Source organism: Petaurus breviceps, unplaced genomic scaffold (assembly GCF_028583685.1).
Source record: "Petaurus breviceps papuanus isolate PSGF00001 unplaced genomic scaffold, PetGlider_PUasm1.0 90919, whole genome shotgun sequence".
Classification (NCBI taxonomy): Eukaryota; Metazoa; Chordata; class Mammalia; order Diprotodontia; family Petauridae; genus Petaurus; species Petaurus breviceps.
Genome location: NW_027187378.1, coordinates 39,569,282 through 39,588,258, shown reverse-complemented (window position 1 = coordinate 39,588,258; position 18,977 = coordinate 39,569,282). Strand labels below are relative to the sequence as shown.

Here is an 18,977-nt window from a genome sequence, read left to right as displayed (position 1 = left end):
ATTTGAACAAGATAATATAACAAATTATTACTATGGTGGCCACATAGTCTTAAATAAAACATATCATTCAGTAAGTTACAATCTCCCCAGTCAGTACACAGTGTCCAGGTAAGGTCTTTCATCTTGACTGAAGGCTGGTTGCCAGTCATCCTTCAGGGGTAGCAGAAAGTACAAACACCACCCACCTTGAGGTCATAGTAAGTCACAATCTCATCAGTCAATACAGAGTACCCAAGTAAAGTTCTCTTTCATCTTGAATGGAGGCTGGCTTCCACATCCCACGGCTCCTCTTCCATGGGTTGACTGCTCCCAGCTCTTGCCTGGATTCACCTGACTCTTGCCTGGATTCACCCGACTCTTGCCTGGATTCACAAGTAGGCAGCTCTCCCAGCTCTTGCTTGGACTTACACATAGGGAGCTCTCTGTTCTGGTTCTGTATTTCAGCCCACAGGGATTACTCCACTCCAAGCCCTTCACAGTTTTGGTTTCTAGGAAGACAAAGCTTAACAGAGTTACAACAATATTTACACACATTGCCAGTACTATCATCTCAATTCACTTTCTGTCTGACAAAGTAATGCAAATCAACAGACAAGGCTTCTGCTTGGAAATAAAACACAAATCAACAGTAAAGTACCAGAACTTCTGTAACAGCAGTAAAGTCCTCTTTCAGGGTTTCTATAACAGTATAAAGTCCTCTTTCAGGGCTTCTGTAACAACAGTAAGGTCCTCTTTTAGGGCTTCTGTAACAGCAGTGAAGTCCTCTTTCAGGACTTCTGTCTAAGAACAACAGACAGGGTGCTTTTGTCTGACAAAACAACAGACATAGTGCTACGGATTGCTGACATCACAAGCATTCTCCCTTTCAGTTCTGCTTGGTCCCAGCTCTGCACTTGGAATAGCTGAAACAAGCAGCAAAGTACTACTTTGCTTGCCATTACATTCATGTAACAACAAGAGATATTAAAACAAAGTAAAAAATCTGGAAAAAATAGAAGCAAATGTAAAGATCTCATGTAAAAAAACTGACCTGAAGAAAGATGGAGAAAAAAAATGACCCAAAAAGAGCCAAGATACCATATGTCATTAAATAATCACTAGAAACTTCCTAGAGGCAACCAGAAACTTCCTAGAGGCAATCAGTAAAATAAAAGCAAAAATCTACTAGCCACCTACTGAAATAAGCTCTCAAATGAAAACTCCCAGGAATATCATGGCCAAAATCCAGTGCTTCTATGTAGGAAAAAAATACAAGCAATGAAAATTGGTCAAGTACTAAGGAACAACAATCAGCATTACTCAAAATTAGGTATCTACATTTTTAAATGAGAGTAGAACTTGGAACAAAAAAAAATTTCAAAAGGCAACAGTAGTAACAAAAACAAAACAAAAATGATACAATCAAGAATAACTTATCCAGAAAAATTGAGTAAAATCCTATGGGGGTATATAGTCAATCAACTAATTAATCAAAAAGAGGACTTCAAAGCATTCCTAATGAAAAGACCAAAGTAGAATAGAGATTTTGAAATGCAAATATAGCAGTAAATAGAAACAAAGAGGTAAATACATAGGCATGGAAATAAATGTGGGCAATTAAAAGGAAATAAGCAGTGATGAAATGTTTACTCCTATCAGGAAGAAAAGAAACATTCCTTTAGAATCCTAATTTTGTCAAGCATTATGGAATAAAATAAGAGGATCTGTGATTGGTTTTACTATGTTTTAATGACCTTAAAAGAAGAAAGAAAAGGGAAGAGAGATAAAGTAAGGACAAGGATGGAATGTTACTGTCATATAATCAGGTTGTTCAAGAAGAAGGCTATACGAACAAGGTCTAAGAGGTGGAGGGAGAAGGGAAACACTTGAGTCACCCCACCTCCTATGCTGCCTGTATCAAGGCTGCTCTAGCAGTTACAAGGACCTAACACAGGCTTACAACAAAACCTTTCCCCGTGCTCCAGTCCCATTCCTTCTTTCCAGTGCCTTTAGGCCGTGGAGGTTTGTCTAGACCATGACAGATAGCCCTTCAGATCAAAAGCCAGATGAGGCTATACCCTTACAACACTAGGGCTGCAAAACTTTGAACTGTTTTTTGCCAGGGAAGACAACCAAGTAGCAATAGTGAAGACAGTGCCATGGTAGAAAACCCCATTATACCCATGTGGCAAAGGTCTGAACTTTCAGTGCTGGGGCAGAGAATGAAAGAACAGAGGGTATTCAATAGGACTGGATACCAGGACAAAACATTGAGTGTGTGTGTGTGTGTGTGTGTGTGTGTGTTAAGGGGGGATGATTAGGGAGTTGTGCAACACTCCATCAAGTCTGTGGGAAAGAGCATCCAGCTGTGGCCAGTTATGATCAACCAAAATCACTTGGGGAAGAGATGTAGTCTGGTGAACCATAAACTACCCAATATGGGAGGAGACTGAGACACTTTGCTCCAACCCCAAAAGAAACCACCATCAGAGGGTTCAGAATAAGAAAGTTAATGGGGTGAAATCATGAAGAAGACAAAAAAGACTGAATTGATTGAAGATCTCAGGAAGAAGAAAACTAAAGACCTTGAATAAAAGCAGATGAATCAACAAGGAAAGTGTAAACAATAGAAGGAAATGTCTCCATATCTGAAATTTATTAAGAAAAGTAATGGACAGGACTAGTTAAAGGGGAGGAGAGGGAGTGGGAATCTACTTAAATGAGAGGGGAAAAAGGGTGAAGAATTATAGTAGATAAAAACAGGTGAGAAGAAGGAATTAATAAGTAAAACCTCAAAGGGAAAGGGATAATAAGAGGAAGGGATCAGAGGTCAGAGGAAGAAAGTTATCTTATGAAAGAATACGGGGCAGCTAGGTACCTCAGTGAATAGAGCACTGTGATAGTAATGGCATTTAAAGATTCCCCTGTATTGGCTTGGTTTTCAAATTGATTGTGTTAAAACCCAGAGTTTGTTAATCCCACCTGTGGGATGGGCTTGTTGATGTGAAAAGAAAGTCCTGAACTGGGAGGAGCTGGTGAGGTAGATTTGGAGAGACACTAGAGAGAGGCGGAAGATCTTTTTGAAAGCAGCACCTCGTGGAGAGAGAGAGAGAGACTAAGAGAATTGCTGGTGGCCGCTTTGAATTGCCCTGGACTTTTGAGACCTGCCCCCTGAGCTGCCAAGGACTGAGGAGACATGGCTGTTTTGCTGGTACTTTGTCTGTCTGTTTTGATGTTGTTTTGCCAGATTTGTCCACTGGTGAAAGACAGTCCTTTTGTTGAAGAAGTCCTGGAACCTGGCTGTTCGCTAAGAAGCCCTGAGACTGTCCTGCAGACAGAGAGTGAATACTGTCCACTGGTGAGGGACAGTACTGTTGTTGCAGGGGTCTGGAGACTGTCCTGCAGACAGAGTGAATACTGTCCACTGGTGAAGGACAGTGCTGTTGTTGCAGGGGTCTGGGAGCCTTTCTGTTGGTTCAGAAGCCCTGAAGAAGGATTTTCTTGTTGTATGTTTACAGAAATCCTGGGAGAGGGCTTTGCTAATGTGTTCAGGGGTTCTAGGACTGTTCTACAGACAGAGGATAAATTCATGAAGGGACTGGCAATGTATCTTATGGCCTTGCTAAGCCTTGTCTCCCCAGGAACTAAGATTGCTGAGAACTTGCCTCGTGTCAAGATGAAGAAAAGACCTCCATTTGGGTATTAAGTGCTGTGTTTAAACTTGATGTAACTCTGGGGTAGATTCAATTGTGATCCAGGGGTGGGGAACTTTTGACCTTATGTTTGGAAACTAATCTCCATTTGAGAAGAGGGGCTTTGTGGTGGACTTAATTAAGGTATAGCCTAGGGGTGGAGAAGTATTTAGAACGGAGACTTTGTAATTGATTGAATGATTGGAAGGTCCTGGGGTGGGGTAGTACTTGGAGATTATTTAATCACACTTAGTAAATGCTGTATTTTGAATGATGTCATGTTTTAATCTTCTCTGTTCTTGGTTGGTCACTGAATAAAATAGAGAGCACCTATGCTGGTATTTTGAACCTGGGAAGTTGCCTTCTTTTGGCATTACATTACAAGCACTGACCAATACTGTGCATCAAGTGAATCCAGAAATCAAGAGTTGCCACCTTATTTTCAGAAAAACCAAAAACAAACCTTCAAAAGACAGAAAGGGATAGATAAGGAAACTATAATATGCTGAAAGGAACCATAGACAGCAGACCATTATTGGTAATAAATATATATGCTTCAAATGCTTTAGGGTCCAAATTCATAACGGAACTGCAAAAGAATATATGTGTTTCTGAGCTTTGAACTTCAGTTACCTCATCAGAAGGACTCAGACTAGATGACCTCTATCGTCCATTGCAGCATTTTAGGTCTATTATCCCATGATCTTAAAAACATATCCAAATGTCTGTTTCCTTGGGCATACTTGGTAGCTGCAGCCAGCTGTGCCCTCCTTCATATTGCTATTTTCCTATGATAGTATTCTCACATTCTAATATAGATGAAGAACCTGAAAAGTTAAGGCCACATAGCTAAATCACTGGCAAACCAGGATCATATTTTAATAATGTACTCCAGTGAGAGAAATTGGATTGTCTTGTCAGCCATTACTTTGAGTAATTAAAATTTCTGTTGTGAACCATTTGTATTTTTTCCAACCTATTTAGGACATTTAAAAATCTATACTCATAACTGCTTTTTTATAGGTCGAGAAATGTGTATGCATTCAGAAGTAGTATTTCTGACAAAGTTAATCAATTTATTTTTTAGGCTCTCCAGTGGGATTAAGATCTTTAGCCGCTGTAGCTTGAATGACTTCCAAAATTTCATTTCAAAGACTGGAGCTAAATGTCTTAAAAATCAACCAACTCTTAAATATTATCATTCTGAGAGTTCTGGATCCTGTGGGAATTATGAAATAAATGAAAATGAACAGTGTGACTGTGGCCCTCCATCGGTAAATATTATGAAAACAGACTTTATTGTGAACATTTCATATTTTGAATTGCTGTGAATAAGAAGTTTTGCAAAATCTGAATATCCAGTGAATATCCAACAAAATAAAGAACAACAAAAAGTCAGATTAAAAGCAATTAAAAGCATAGTATGGTTCATAGGAGAATTAGGTGAGCCGTGGAGTTTTGAATAAGACTAAAGAGTGCCACAAAATACCTGTTACTGAAAAAAACAGCATGGGAACCTTTTTCTCCCATCGAAAAATTTTTTTGTAAAATAAAGTTTTACTAATGCTTTGTTTTTTACATCACAGTCATTTACAGATTTATGTCTTCAACAGTATTCTCTCAACCTGACCAGTTGTAACAAAGAAAACTGTTAAGCAAAACCAATTGACACAGCTACTATTTTTGGCAACCTGAGCAACATTTTGTACTTATATCCCCCATGTCTCCAAATAAAAGAGGAAGGTAGAATTCATTTTCCTCCATCCATTTCTTTTGTATTGCTTTTCAACTCCCTTCTTTTAGGTCACAACTGTGTAGCTATGTTACTTTTGCTTATCTATAAGTTCTCTTTCCCACTCCCCTTTTACTTGTCTTTTCCCAAGTTCCCCGAATTTATTTAAGTTGTTAATATACTTTTTTCTTATTATTTCCTCCTTTTGACCCTTCCTTCTTCTGTACAGAAATGAATGTGGTTCAAAACTCTTTGAGCTCTGTTTTATACAACCTCTTAAGTAACTTTCTTTTGTGATTCCTTTTTCCAAGAAGTGTTCTTTTACTTTGTCCTCTGTATTAATTATCACTCTGACTATGCTATGTTCAATCTTTGCTCTCTATGTTTCTAATTAAAGTTACGGGTTTAGTAGTACAGCAGTTGAATAATCTATATCCCATTTTTGTCTTGGTAATTTGTAGATTTTATCACATCCTCTCCTGTTTATTTTTTTTTAATTTATGGCTAAAGTGGTCCTTTAAGGTCTCTACTCCCTAGAAACAAAACACATTATGAGGGCCTAATCTCTCCCTTCTTACCCCATGGGATCTTTTATCAATTGCACCACTTTGTTTTCTCTCTTATCAAGCAATTAATCTGTGGGTCAAGCATCTATACTGTCCTAGAAACTGGGGATACAAAGACAAAAAAATGACATGGTCCTGGATTTTAGTCTTATTAAGGGAGAAAGCAGGTACAAAACATGTGCATACATGTTACTTGCACATAAAATAAACACTAGATAATTTTGAATGGAGGAGGCAGTATTAGCTGAGATGCTCAAGAAAGATTCATCCATAAAGTGGTGCTTGACCTGAACTTTGGAGAAAACAAGGGATTTGAAGAGTGTGGGGGAGAATAGAGTGCATTCCAGACATGTGGTGTGGCATGTGCATGGGTACAGAAGATGTTATGTGAGAAACAGCAAGGAGGCCAGTTTGGTTGAATTATAGAATTTGTGAAAGGGAATCATTTATAATTAATTTGTAAGAGTAGGTTGGAGCCATGTTGTGAGGGACTTTGAATAACAAGCAAAGTTGTTTCTATTTCATTTAAGTGTTAATTAGTCACTGGAGGTGACTGAGCAAGAAAGTAAATGGTCAGACTTTAAGAAGATCGGTTTCAGGATATTATTTAGGCAACTGGATAAAGGATAGAATAGGAGATCCTTGATGCAGGCAAAACAATGAGGCTATTGTAATAGTTGAGGTGAAAGATGATGGAAGCCTAGACTAGGGTGGTGACCATGGTAGTAGGTAAGGGGAGAAAAAATGGAGATAATGAGAATAGATAGTTTTTTCTAGGAGGCTGGCTGAGAAAGAGGAAAAACTTATGCTACCTTAAAGGTATGGTAGAGTCAACTGAAGATTTTTAACCCCGAGGAAGATCTGGTTGTATTCATAGACCTTAGGGAATGAACCAGCAAATAAGGAGAGATTGAAGATGATTAGGGGGATAATCTACTAAATGATTTCAGAGGAAATGGGAGGTGATAGGGTCAAGGACATATGGAGAGGGATTGGCCTTAGTGAGATGGGTTTCCTTTATATCAGAAACTAAAGTAAATAAGTTAATGGGGGCTGATTTTAGTGGGGCTTGAGACTGGAGAGAAGATGGAACTCATGGTCAATGGGGCTATATTTTCTCAATAAAGACTGAAATGAGGTCCTCTGTTGAGAAGACCTGGGAGGCTTGATGAGAAAAAGGGATTTCAGTTTGTGGGGCTTTGACAGAAAATATATTAGGATGGCATAAAAAGAGTGCATTGCTACAGCTAGGGTCTTTTGAGATTGAGATCAGCCTCTTATTCTCATTAATCCAATCAGTAACTACTATGTTCCAGGCATTGTAATAAGTGCTGAGGATACAAAGAAAGGCAAACAACAGTCCCTGATCTCAAGAAATTCAGTCTAATGGGGGAGATAACATGAAAGCAACTATGTACAAATCAGAGCTATGGGATATTTTAGAGATAAACAACAGAGGGAGGTTACTAGGAAGGAAAGAAAGATGAAAGAAAAAATAAAGGAAAGAAACACATTTATTTTTTTTAATTAAATTTTATGTTTCTTTTTAGTTTACATCATTCATTTCCACGAGATTTTGAGTTACAAATTTTCTCCCCGTCTTTCCCCTACCTACCACCCCACAGTGATCCCACTGTATACCCCCTCTCCCAATCTGTCCTCTCTTATATCTTTCCCCATCCACCTTCTGACTTTCCAGTAGAGCAAGATGGATCTCTGTCTCTATAGCCCAGGGCCTAGATATCTTATTTCCCAGTTGCATGTAAATAAAATTAATAATATATATTTTAAACATTTGATTTTAAAATTTTGAATTCCAGATTCTTTCCCTTCCTCCCTCATCACACACCCTTACTGGGAAGATAGGCAATTCAATATAGGTAGTACACATGTAGCTACGCAAAACATTTCCATAGTGGATATATTATAAAAGACTGACTATATTTCCCTCCATATTATCCCACCCCCCCCCCCACTTGTTCAGTTTTCTACTTTGACCCTGTCCCTTTTCAAAAGTGTGAACTTCTAACTTCCCTCTCCCCAACCTACCTTACCCTCCATCATCCCCCCCTCTCATCCCCTTCCCCCCTACTCTCCTATAAGGTGAGATACCCTATTTAGTGTGTATTTCATTCCCTCCATAAGCCAAATTCAATGAGAGTAAGGTTGACCCATTCCCTTTTGCCTTCCTGTTCTTCCCCTCCATTGTAACAGTTTTCTCTTGTCTCTTGTATATGAGATAATTTACCCCATTCTGTCTCTCCCCATCTCCTCTCATTATATTTCTCTCTCACCTCTCAATTTCACCTTTTAAGTATCATCTCTTTGCATTCAATTGGTCCTGTGACCTCTGTCTGTGTATACCTATACACATATATATATATACAAACACATATGTATTTATATGCCCATATATCCTCCTATGTAAGACATATATATGTATATGTGTGTGTGTGTATATTCCCTTCAACTATTCTTATACTGAGAAAAGTTTCATAAGTTACAATTATTGTTTTTCCATGTAGGAATGTAAATAGTTCAACTTTGATAAGTTCCTTATGATTTCTTTTTGCTGTTTACCTTCTCATGCTTCTCTTGCTTCTTATGTCTGAATGTCAAATTTTCTATTCAACTCTGTTTTTTTCATCAAGAATGCTTTAAAGTCCTCTATTCCATTGAATGACTATATTTTCCCCTGAAACATGATACTCAGTTTTGCTGGGTGGGTGATTCTTGGTTTTAATCCCAGCTCCTTTGAGCTCCAGAGTATCATATTCCAAGCCCTTCAGTCTTTTAATAGAAGGTGCCAGATCCTGTGTTATCCTAATTGTGTTTCCACAATATTCAAATTGTTTCTTCTTGGCTGCTTGTAATATTCTCTCCTTTAATCTGGGAATTCCGGAGCCTGACTATAATATTCCTAGGAGTTTTCTTTTTGGGATCTTTTTCAGGAGGTGATTGGTGGATTCTTTCAACCTCTATTTTGCCCTCTGGTTCTAAAACCTCAGGGCAGTTTCCTTTGAGAGCCTCCTGGAGGATGATTTCTAGGTTCTTACTTTGATCATGGCTTTCAGGTAGTCCAAACATTTTTAAATTCTCTCCTGGATCTATTTTCCTTGAGAATTTCTTGAAGGATGATTTCCAGGGTTTGGTTTTTTTTTTTTTTTTGATCATGGCTTTCAGGTAGTCTGATAATTTTAAAATTATCTCTTCTGGATCTGTTTTCCAGGTCAGTGGTTTTTCCAGTGAGATATTTCTCATTGCCTTCTATTTTTTTCATTTGTTTGGATCTGTTTAATAGTATCTTGATTTCTGATAAATTCAGTACCTTCCGTTTGCTCCAATCTAATTCTGAAGGAATGATTCTCTTCAGTAAGCTTTTGAGATTCTTTTTCCATCTGGCAAATTTAGCTTTTTAAGTTATTCTTCTCCTCATTGGCTTTTTGAGCCTCTTTTGCCATTTGAGTTAGTCTATTTTTAAGGTATTATTTTCTTCAGTCAGGTTGTTGACTCTTCTTTTCATGATTTTCTTGCATCATTCTCATTTCTCTTCCCAATTTTTCCTCTACTTCTCTTATTTGGTTTTCAGAATCCTTCTTAAGCTCCTCTATGACCTGTAACCAGTTCATATTTTTCTTGGAAGCTTTTGGTACAAGAGTTCTGACTTTGTTGTCTTCCTTCTGTTCCATGCTTTGATCCTTTTTGTCCCCAAAATAGGAATCTAAAGTTAGATTGCTGTGCTTGCTTTGCTTCCTTTGCTTGCTCATGTTGCCTCTCAATTACTTGACTTTTGAGCTTTTTGCCAAAGTAGAACTCTGCTTCCAGAGAGGGGAGCTTTGTCCCAAATTTCTGGGGTTTTCATGGTTGCCAGAGATATTAGTTGGCTGCCCTCTCTGAAGCCTCCACATTCTCTGGCTCACTGGTCACGCACCCCAGGACCTACACCCTAGACAACAATCCAGATCTAAGTAGGTTAGAGCAAGAGTGATTACCCCTCAGACTGGTTGCTTGGTCCCCCTACAATCTGCAGGCCAGGAGCTCTGAAGCAGCCACACGGCAGCGGCTGCTACACATCAGCTGTTACCTCCCTCCAGGGGCAGAGGTCAGACCGTTCTCCTGGACCCCCTGTTCCCACAGAGTCCACACTGACTGCTCACTTTGTCTTTGGCATTTATGGGTTGATAATTCTGGAAACCACCACAGATGCTGGTGATCTATTCTCCCAAAGTCCCTCTAGCTGCAGCTGGTCAGGCTGCCCTGAGGCTAAAACCTCAGACTGGGGGGGGGGGGTGAGCTCTGCTCCCAGTGTGTTGTGATGGACCCTTCCTGCCAGCCTGCCGGGCTGTCTTCAGTGAGATTTGTTTCTTTCCCTCAGTTTTTGGGTTCTGTAGCCCTAAAGTTTGTTTAGAGTCATTTTTATAGGTATTTGAGTTGGTTATGGGGGGAGTGCAGGGAGTTTTCCTGCTTCTATGCTGCCATCTTGGCTCTGACCCAAGAAACACATTTATTAAGCACTTACTGTGCCATGCATTATGCTGAATGCCTTACAAATATTATCTCATTTGATCTTCACTACAACCCTGAAAGGTAGATTCCATTATTATCTCCAGTTCTTCAACTTGAAAAGGCTACAAGCCAAGACCAAAGTGGAGGGAGTGTTGGTGAATGATTTTCTGTTTGTGGATTATTGTGTACTCAGTGCATCCTCCAAAGCTGAGAGGCAACAAAGTATGGATCAGTTCTCTGCTGCTTGTACCAATTTTGGCCTAACAATTAACACCAAGAAAACACTGGCACTCCATCTGTACCACCACACCATCCATATGTGGAATCATCAGTTACAGCAAATGGAAAAGTTTTGAATCCTGTGGATAAGTTCACTTACCTTAGTAGTGTACTTTTCCAGGGATGTGCACATTGATAATGATGTTGAGAACACACTGCCAGAGATAGTTCAATGTTTGGGAGGCTCCAAAGCAAAGTATGGGGGAGAAGAGGTATTAGACTGATTATCAAATTGAAGATCTACAGAACCATGGTGCTGACCTCATTTTTGTATGGCTGTGAAACCTGCACAGTCTACCAGTGCCATCCCAGGAAACTGAATCGCTTTTATTTTAGTTGTCTTAGGAAAATTCTGAAGATCACCTGGCAGGATAAGGTACCAGACACTGAAGTCCTTACTCAAGCTAAACTGTAAAAAGCATTCAAACTCCGCTTCAGATAGTGCAATTCTAATGGACTGGACACATTGTTTGAATGCAAAATGTATGCTTGCCAAAAAGATTGTTTTATGGAGACTTCACACAGGGCAAGCATTCACATGGTGGTCATAAGAAGCGATACAAGGACACTCTCAAGGTCTCTCAAGAACTTTGGAATTGATTGTGTGACATGGGAGACACTGGGACAGGACTGCTCAGCATGGCACACTCACAATCAAAGAAGGTACTGTGCTCTATGAGCAAAGCAGAATTAAAATAATTCAAAGGAAATGCAGGATGTGCAAATTTGGAGAATCTGCTCACATGGACTTTTTGTGCCCAACCTGTGGTAGAGCATTCTGAGCTTGTATTGGTCTTATTAGCCACAGTCAGATGCATTGAAATTTGACTTTGACATAGTGATGTCATTTTGGTCCTCTTCAAGAATGAAGGACAACAACCAACCAACCAACCAACCACATTTCCCAATCCCTTGATGTCTTCTCCCATCCTCTCTACCTTTACGCTAATCTATGATGAAGGAGTAACTCTTCTTCCCATTAAGTCTTTTGTATCCCTGTAATTCCTGATCCCATTCTCTTCTCATATATTCTAACAGATTGCTCTTCACAGTCATCCTCCCATATCTTGCTTTCAGTTTCTCCCATCTATTGAAACCTTCCTATAAACATACTATAATCTCCATTAAAAAAAGAAAAAAAAAACCTTTGGAGAATCTACCGAGTTCTGCAGTAATGATTCTATATTTATCCTTCCATTCTTAGCTAAACTTGGAAGAGCTGTCTATATCACTGCCTCCATTTCCTAACTTCTTAACTCTTTATAACATGCTTTCTGACCTCACCAGTCAAGTGAAAATTCTCTCTTCAAAGTTACCAGTAATCTTTTAATTACCAAATATTATGGCTTTTTCATAATACTAATCTTTTTTTAACCTCTACAGAATTTAGCCACCTCTACAACTGATCACCCTCTCCCAAGATTTTCATGACATTGGTCTCTTTGGATTCTCTCCCTTCCTGTACGATCGCTCTTTCTTCATCTTTTTTCCTAGGTAGTCTTCCACATTATGTCCCTAATTATGGTACGTACCATAGTATTCTGTGTTGAGCCCTCTTTTCTTCCCTATACTCACTAATTTGTTGACCAAAATCAGTTCCCATGGGTTTAAATGTAATCTTTATTCAGATGATTCCCAGATTATGTATTAAGTCCCAGTTTCTCCCTAGAATTCCGTTCCAAGGCAGCATGGTACAATGGAAAGCATTCTGGCTTCAGTCAGAGGAGCTAGGTTCAATTCCTTCTTCTACCAGTAACTAACAAAGAGATCTTGGGGAAATTATTTCATTTCTCTAGGTTTTTATTTCCTTAAAACCTCTGCTCTAAAAGTTGGACCAGATATCTTCTTAAAATCCCTTCCAAATCTTAATTCTATAATTCTAGGAAGCTACACTTTGACTGCCTATTAGACATTTCCTATAGTTCCTTTAAGTTCTAACTGGGGGGAGGGGGGAGAGGGAGAGAGGGAGAAAGAGAGAGGGAGCAATTTGTCCCTTTTGTATTCACATTCAGTTCCATCACAGAAGCAAATCAAATGACCTTTTCTTCATTATTCAGTAATCAGAATAGATTCAATTGATAAATTGAATGTATACTGAGGTCAATCTTTCTTCACCCCTGTCTCACATAAAGAACTAGTTTTTTGCCTTGCCAACTTTAACCCTGCTATCTAACAGTAGTGAACCTGTCTTCTTCAGTCAATTTCCCTCTCTATTCCCACTCTCTTATCTTCATTCTATCCCTGTCTATTGGTCTATTTCCTACTGCCTGCAAACATGCTTATGTCTTTTCCATCCTCAGAAACCTTCACTTGATCTCCCTATTTCTAGCTAGAGAGGTCAGTTTGGGTGGATTACAGTGAGTTATGGGAAGTAATATCCCGAGGGGCTGGAAAGATAGGTGGGAGCAAGATTGTAAAGAACTTTAAAAGCTTAACATAGGAGTTTATATTTGAGCCTAGAAGAAATAGGGTTCCAATATTGTTTATTGAATAAGTGACTGGCATGGACAGACTTTCCCTTTAATGAAAAATAATTTTTTTCAACAGTGTAAAGGATGGACTAGGGTGAGGAAAGACTCATGTAAGGGAGACTATTTAGAAGACTTTTGTAGTATTCTAGGCAATAGGATATGAGCTAACTTGGTGTCCTTTTGAGTAGAGAAAAGGAGTTATACATAAGGGGTATTGTGGAGATAGAAATGACAAAATTTGGCAACTGATTGTATATTAGGATGAGATAAAAGGATGTGTTAAGGATGATCTGAGGTTATGAACCTGAGAGAATGGAAAAATGGGGAAGTTGGAGAGAAGGAAGACTTTGGGGAAAAAGATAACAAGTTCTGTTTTGAACATGCTAATTTGAGATGTATCCAGTGTATACCATAGGCAGTTAGTGATGTGGGATTGAAACTCAGGGGATATACTGTGGCTATCTATGTCCATGTCCATGTCCATGCCCAAATCCAGGTTCTGAAGGAATTCCAGGATGAGAAGGCAACTAAGTCATAGTGGCAAAGTTGGAAGAGTCAAAAGCATATCCAGGAAGGGAATGGAGCATGGCCAGCTTAGAGCTGACCCCTTAAATGGAAAGGAATTTACCAGTGAGAGAAAAGGACTGGCATAGTGAATGAATGTTCCAGGGCAAGAAAGCCTCAGACACTGAGGGAAATGCCTGTATGAGTCATGGTAGCAAAGTCTGGAGAATCAAAATTACCTGTGGGAAGAGAAGGAGGCCTTCTGGCCTCAACTTTCCCCAAACACAAAATTAAAGGATTGGACTAGATGTTATCTCTAAGGTTCCTTCAATCTTTGATATTCTGTGATTTTATAATTCAATGAATTTAGTGGCATGAAGATGGGAAAACACCATAGAAAATATTTAGATTCAGACACACAGCTTTCTTTCGCTTTGGTAAGCTTTGCATATTCAAAGATTAATAATATCTGTAGTACTCGTTATGTTACAGTGTTGGCAACCATACTTATCTCTGTTACCCACTTTGTATTACTCTGAAGGAGATTTTAAATGATCACATTTCCTTAAATTTAGTCCATCATGTATGTGACAATTGCATAAAACATTGTAGGTGGTAACTTTGTGAGTAGAAAAACACATTAATACTTAAAGAGACAGTCAATAAATGTAGATCCTATTGAAATGAGATACAGTACATTTATTTTATTCTTTACTTTTTTATTAATAGGTATGTGGATATTCACAATGTTGTAATCCAAGTTACTGTCGAGCAAATTATTTTGCACAATGTATTACTGGGGTTTGTTGCCAGCCAGATTGTAAGGTAAGAGTTTTGTTTGGTAACATCTAAGGAGTTTTAAAAATACTTAGTGAAACTATATAGAATAGGGCTATCAAACCAAGAAAATGCATGGGACACTTTCAGTCTTCCTCACTCCTACTCTCATGTATGCCATGCAGTTCTCACCTATAGCTATCAGAATAATCTTCTTGGGGCAAAACTTTGATCATACAATCATCCCTATAAAAAACCTTCAGTGACACCCTGAAAGTTTTGCCTATGAAAGTCCTGTCTATAATGCTCCTGACTCACTCTCCACTTTTACTCCATCTGACTTCTGCTTTCACCCCTATCTTCTTGTGTATGTTTGGAAAGAATTTTACTGATCTTCTGCTGTCACACTTTGTTGTCATGACTGCTGCATTCATTCTTCCCTCTTATAGTTATGTTGTCTGGGGTGCTCAAAAAGAAAATAATCTTGTTATTTCTGGGTTTTTGTCTAAGAATATTCCAAATATCTCTTTATTGTTGAATGTCCATCTTTGTTCCTGTATGTTTAAGCTCAGATTGACAGGGTAGATCACACTGGAATGTATCCTCAGCCTCACTATTCTTCACAACACATTATTCCATTCTATCCTGAATTTTCTGGTGGTTCCAGAATAGTTTTGTGTTATTCACATTTACTTTCCTTTCTGCGTAAAAATTTTTCTCTTGGTCACTTGAAGAATTTGTTGTTTCTGAGTTTAATTGTTAAATTTAACCATTTTGTATCTTGTTGTTTGCAACTCCCCTTCCCCCCCCCCCCCCAAGCTATCTGTGAATTCTGTCACTTGGCATTTATTTCTGTATTCAGGTTTGACCAGTTTTCTTATATTATTTCTTATATTATGACATTTAGGGTTTTTTAACTTGGTCTTTTGGGAGACTTAACAATCCTTAGGTTATCTCTGTGTATCATGTCCTCTAGATTGCTATGTACTGCTTGAATTGAGAGCATAATTTTCTTAATGTTTTTGCTTTTTGCTTCACTTCTAGATTGTCCTTCACTTCAAGTTTTTCTATTCTGTCAATTATTTCTGCTGTGCAGGCCATAAATCCTGTACTTACAATTCTCATTTATTTTTTAAACTACTCAAGAACATCATGTTGTGTTTCCATGTTTTTCTCAAAATACACATGGATTTATCTTATCAAATGTTAAATCATATATATATATATATTACAGTATTTATTCATAGATACCTCGGCTTATTTACTTGATCTGGAGGCCATATTTCCTTCTTCTATAAATGTTTTCCCTGTTGGTTTATCTGTTTATGCTCAAGGTCTTTGAGTTTTTTTCATTAGATCTTTGATAATTTCAGCCTTTTCCTCTTATTTCCCCCCTATTGTTTACTTTTTTGACTCCCTCCCCTCTGATGGTGGTTCACCTAGGGGTTGGATATTTAAGAGACTCAATCTCTTCCCATGCTAGATAATTCATGGTTCACTAGCCTAGGTCTTTGCCCCAAGTGACTTTTGGTGGGGGGATATCCAACTTCAGTAGTATGCTGGGACCTCTCTCCCAGGATTGATGGAGTGGCACACAGCCCCTCTGCACATGGTTTTCTGTCCCATTCCTTCTGCTTCTCAGTTCTCTTGAATGACAATACAGTGTTCTGACATACTAGCACTATTGCAGTTTGGGATTATTTCTGTCGTTTGGAGTTTGAATCTCTAAGACTCTGGGAGGAAGGGGGAGTTTGGGAATGGGTTAGAGGTGGTGGGATGGAGTGTGAACTCTATTTCAAGTTCAGATACATGTCCTCACTCTTTCCTTCTGTTCCTCTACCTTCCTGCAGAGATCTCTTAAAGCACATAATACTGCTGTGGTGCTGACTATTAAGACTTTGGCAAATTTCTGCAGTTTGGTGCTTGGACTTCCATGAAACTGGAAAGAGAGGGGAGGTCCATGTAGGGTATGGTGTTGTATTATGTTGCAAGCCTGTGGGCTGGATCAGCTAGAGCAGCCCTGCTACCAGTATTGTGGTGGGGGAGCTGTTACTAAGTGTAGATTTTTTTTTTTTGCTTTTTGGAGGGGGGTAGGGGAGGGAAGGCAGGGCAATTGGGGTTAAGTGACTTGCCCAAGGTCACATAGCTAGTAAGTGTTAAGTGACTGAGACTGGATTTGAACGCATGTGCTCTTGACTCCAGGGCCAGTGCTCTATTCACTGTGCCACCTAGCTGCTCTTAAGTGGAGATTTTTTTTAGTCTCCTTTTTGTTTTCTGGTATTTTAGACCATGGAGAAAGTTGAAGATGCTTTGCCTTTGGTGTGTAATTTATGATTTGGAGAGGTTGAAAAGGTCATGTGGATGAGAGAAAATTCTCTGTAATTACTTTGAATGAAATTTCTCTCTCTGTTTCTTCCTTCTTTTTTAAAAAATACTACACAAAATATTGATGCAGATTTATTTCCTATCTTCACCTTTAGTGAATATATTGTCTCATTTAATTTTTTAGTTGACTTTTTAGTTTTTTTCTAGATAGACCATCACTTCATCTTCAAAAAGTAATAGTATTTTTCCTTATTTGTCTATGTTTATTCCCTTGGTTTCTTTTTCTTATTTTATTGCTATGTCTGGTATTTCTTTCACTACATCAAATAATAATGGTAATAATAATAGGTACCCTAGTTTTCCCCTGATTTTCCTGAAAAGATAGTTTATTTACATTATATGTAAAGTTATCTCTTGATTTTAGATAGATGTAACATGCTGTATATTAAGAAAAAGTCCATTTATTCCTATACTTTCTACCATTTTAAAGAGAAATGAGTTTTGGATATTGTCGCATCTTATAAACATCTATTTTATTGCATTGTTTTATTAATGTGGTTTATTATTTCATAGTCTTCCTTATATTGAACCAGCTGTGTATTCCTAGTATAAATTTGAACTTGTCATAGTATATAGTCTTTTTAACATGTTGTTTCAGTCTATTTGGGAATAATGTATTTAAAATTTTCACATGAAATTTCATTAGAAAGAATGATCTATAATTTCTATTCTTTGTCTCTTCATCATTTAGGTTTCAAGACTATCATAAAAGAGATTGAAAGGATCCTTTTATTTATTATTTTTGCAGCTTATGTATTATTGAAATTAATCATTCTTTGAATATTTGATAGAATTTACTTTTAAATCCATTTAACCCTACAGTTCTGTTCTTTAGGATTTTATGGCTTGCTCAATTTCTTTTTCTGATATTGGGTTATTTAAATAATCCACTTCTTTAAAAATTTTGGTTGTTTTAAATTATGTATGTTATCCATTTCCTCTAAGTAATTAGTTTTGTTAATATATAATTGGGTAAAATAGTTTCTAATAGTTTCTTTTATTTCCTCTTCAATTTTTATAATTTCTCCTTTTCCTTTTTAAAAATATTGTTTATTTTTAGTTTTCAACATTCATTTCTAGAAGATTTTGAGTTCCAGATTTTTTCCCCATTTCTCTTCAAATGTAGTGCCAATGCATCAATAGCATCAATAGCAACTGTAAATATGTCATCATTGTTCTCAATCACAAAATATAACAGACTCTCCATATAGAAGACAGAGGCAAAACATTCTTTCAGACACCAGAAAACCAAATTCCAATACCAGGAAACTGAATTCATCATAGCTACAGAGAAATTAATACACCACAGCATAATAGAGAGCCACACCATCCTTTAGCCTTCCCACAAACCAACATTCACAAGCCTAGCTGTCTTCCTGGGTGCGTCTTCTCTCTCCCACTGTCTAGTTGCCCTGACTCCTAGCTTCCTGTGGCCTCTGCTCCACTCTTTTTTTTTTAAAGACACAAAATTACATTGTTTCAATGCAAATAGTACACATCACACCCACACTTGCATCCCTCCCTCCCCCTTCCCACCCCCAATGTGTTGTCATGTTTTGTATTAAGAAAATGAGTCACCTTATTCCTCAGTGAATACCCATACTATGCTCCGGATCAGAGACCTCCAAACTATTTTCTTCAAACTGTTTTTAATAGACTAAAATACTGGTTATCACTGAGTTTTTTTTATTTAAGGTACAACAGCAGCATGGTTCAAAGGTTACTTTTAGCTCTTGGAAAAAATAAAATTTCTTAAGTAATGGAGTATGGAGAAAGCAGGGACCATCTTTCATTATTGAGTACCACTATCCACTTTAGAAGAATTCCTATCCTTCTAAAATTCCCGAGTTAAGAACTCTTTCCAAGGCAATTTTTCAAAATGTAATTCCAATGCAACAACTTCTGAAAAAAATTAAAAACACATATAACAGAAAAAAGGAAACTGTTAAGTTATTATTTATTAGTTATTATTTCTTCTAAATGAACTATAGCTGTTTGAAACAACTTTTTGTTCAATAAAAATTAGTTTCTTCTTTGTGTTTTTTTTATAACTCCCTTTTCTACCTATTATTTTGAAGGAGGAAGG

The 18,977-nt window shown here is 37.9% G+C and overlaps 1 protein-coding gene across 1 annotated transcript in view; it reads left to right on the top strand.

Annotated features, from left to right (window-relative positions):
- LOC138152210 (disintegrin and metalloproteinase domain-containing protein 32-like) overlaps positions 1 to 18,977 on the top strand; it is a 140,865-nt gene that overhangs the window by 79,130 nt on the left and 42,758 nt on the right. The window contains exons 12-13 of the mRNA XM_069075980.1: positions 4,759 to 4,945; positions 14,459 to 14,554. Of these exons, the coding sequence (XP_068932081.1) occupies positions 4,759 to 4,945; positions 14,459 to 14,554 (283 nt within the window). The remainder of the gene's footprint in view (positions 1 to 4,758; positions 4,946 to 14,458; positions 14,555 to 18,977) is intronic.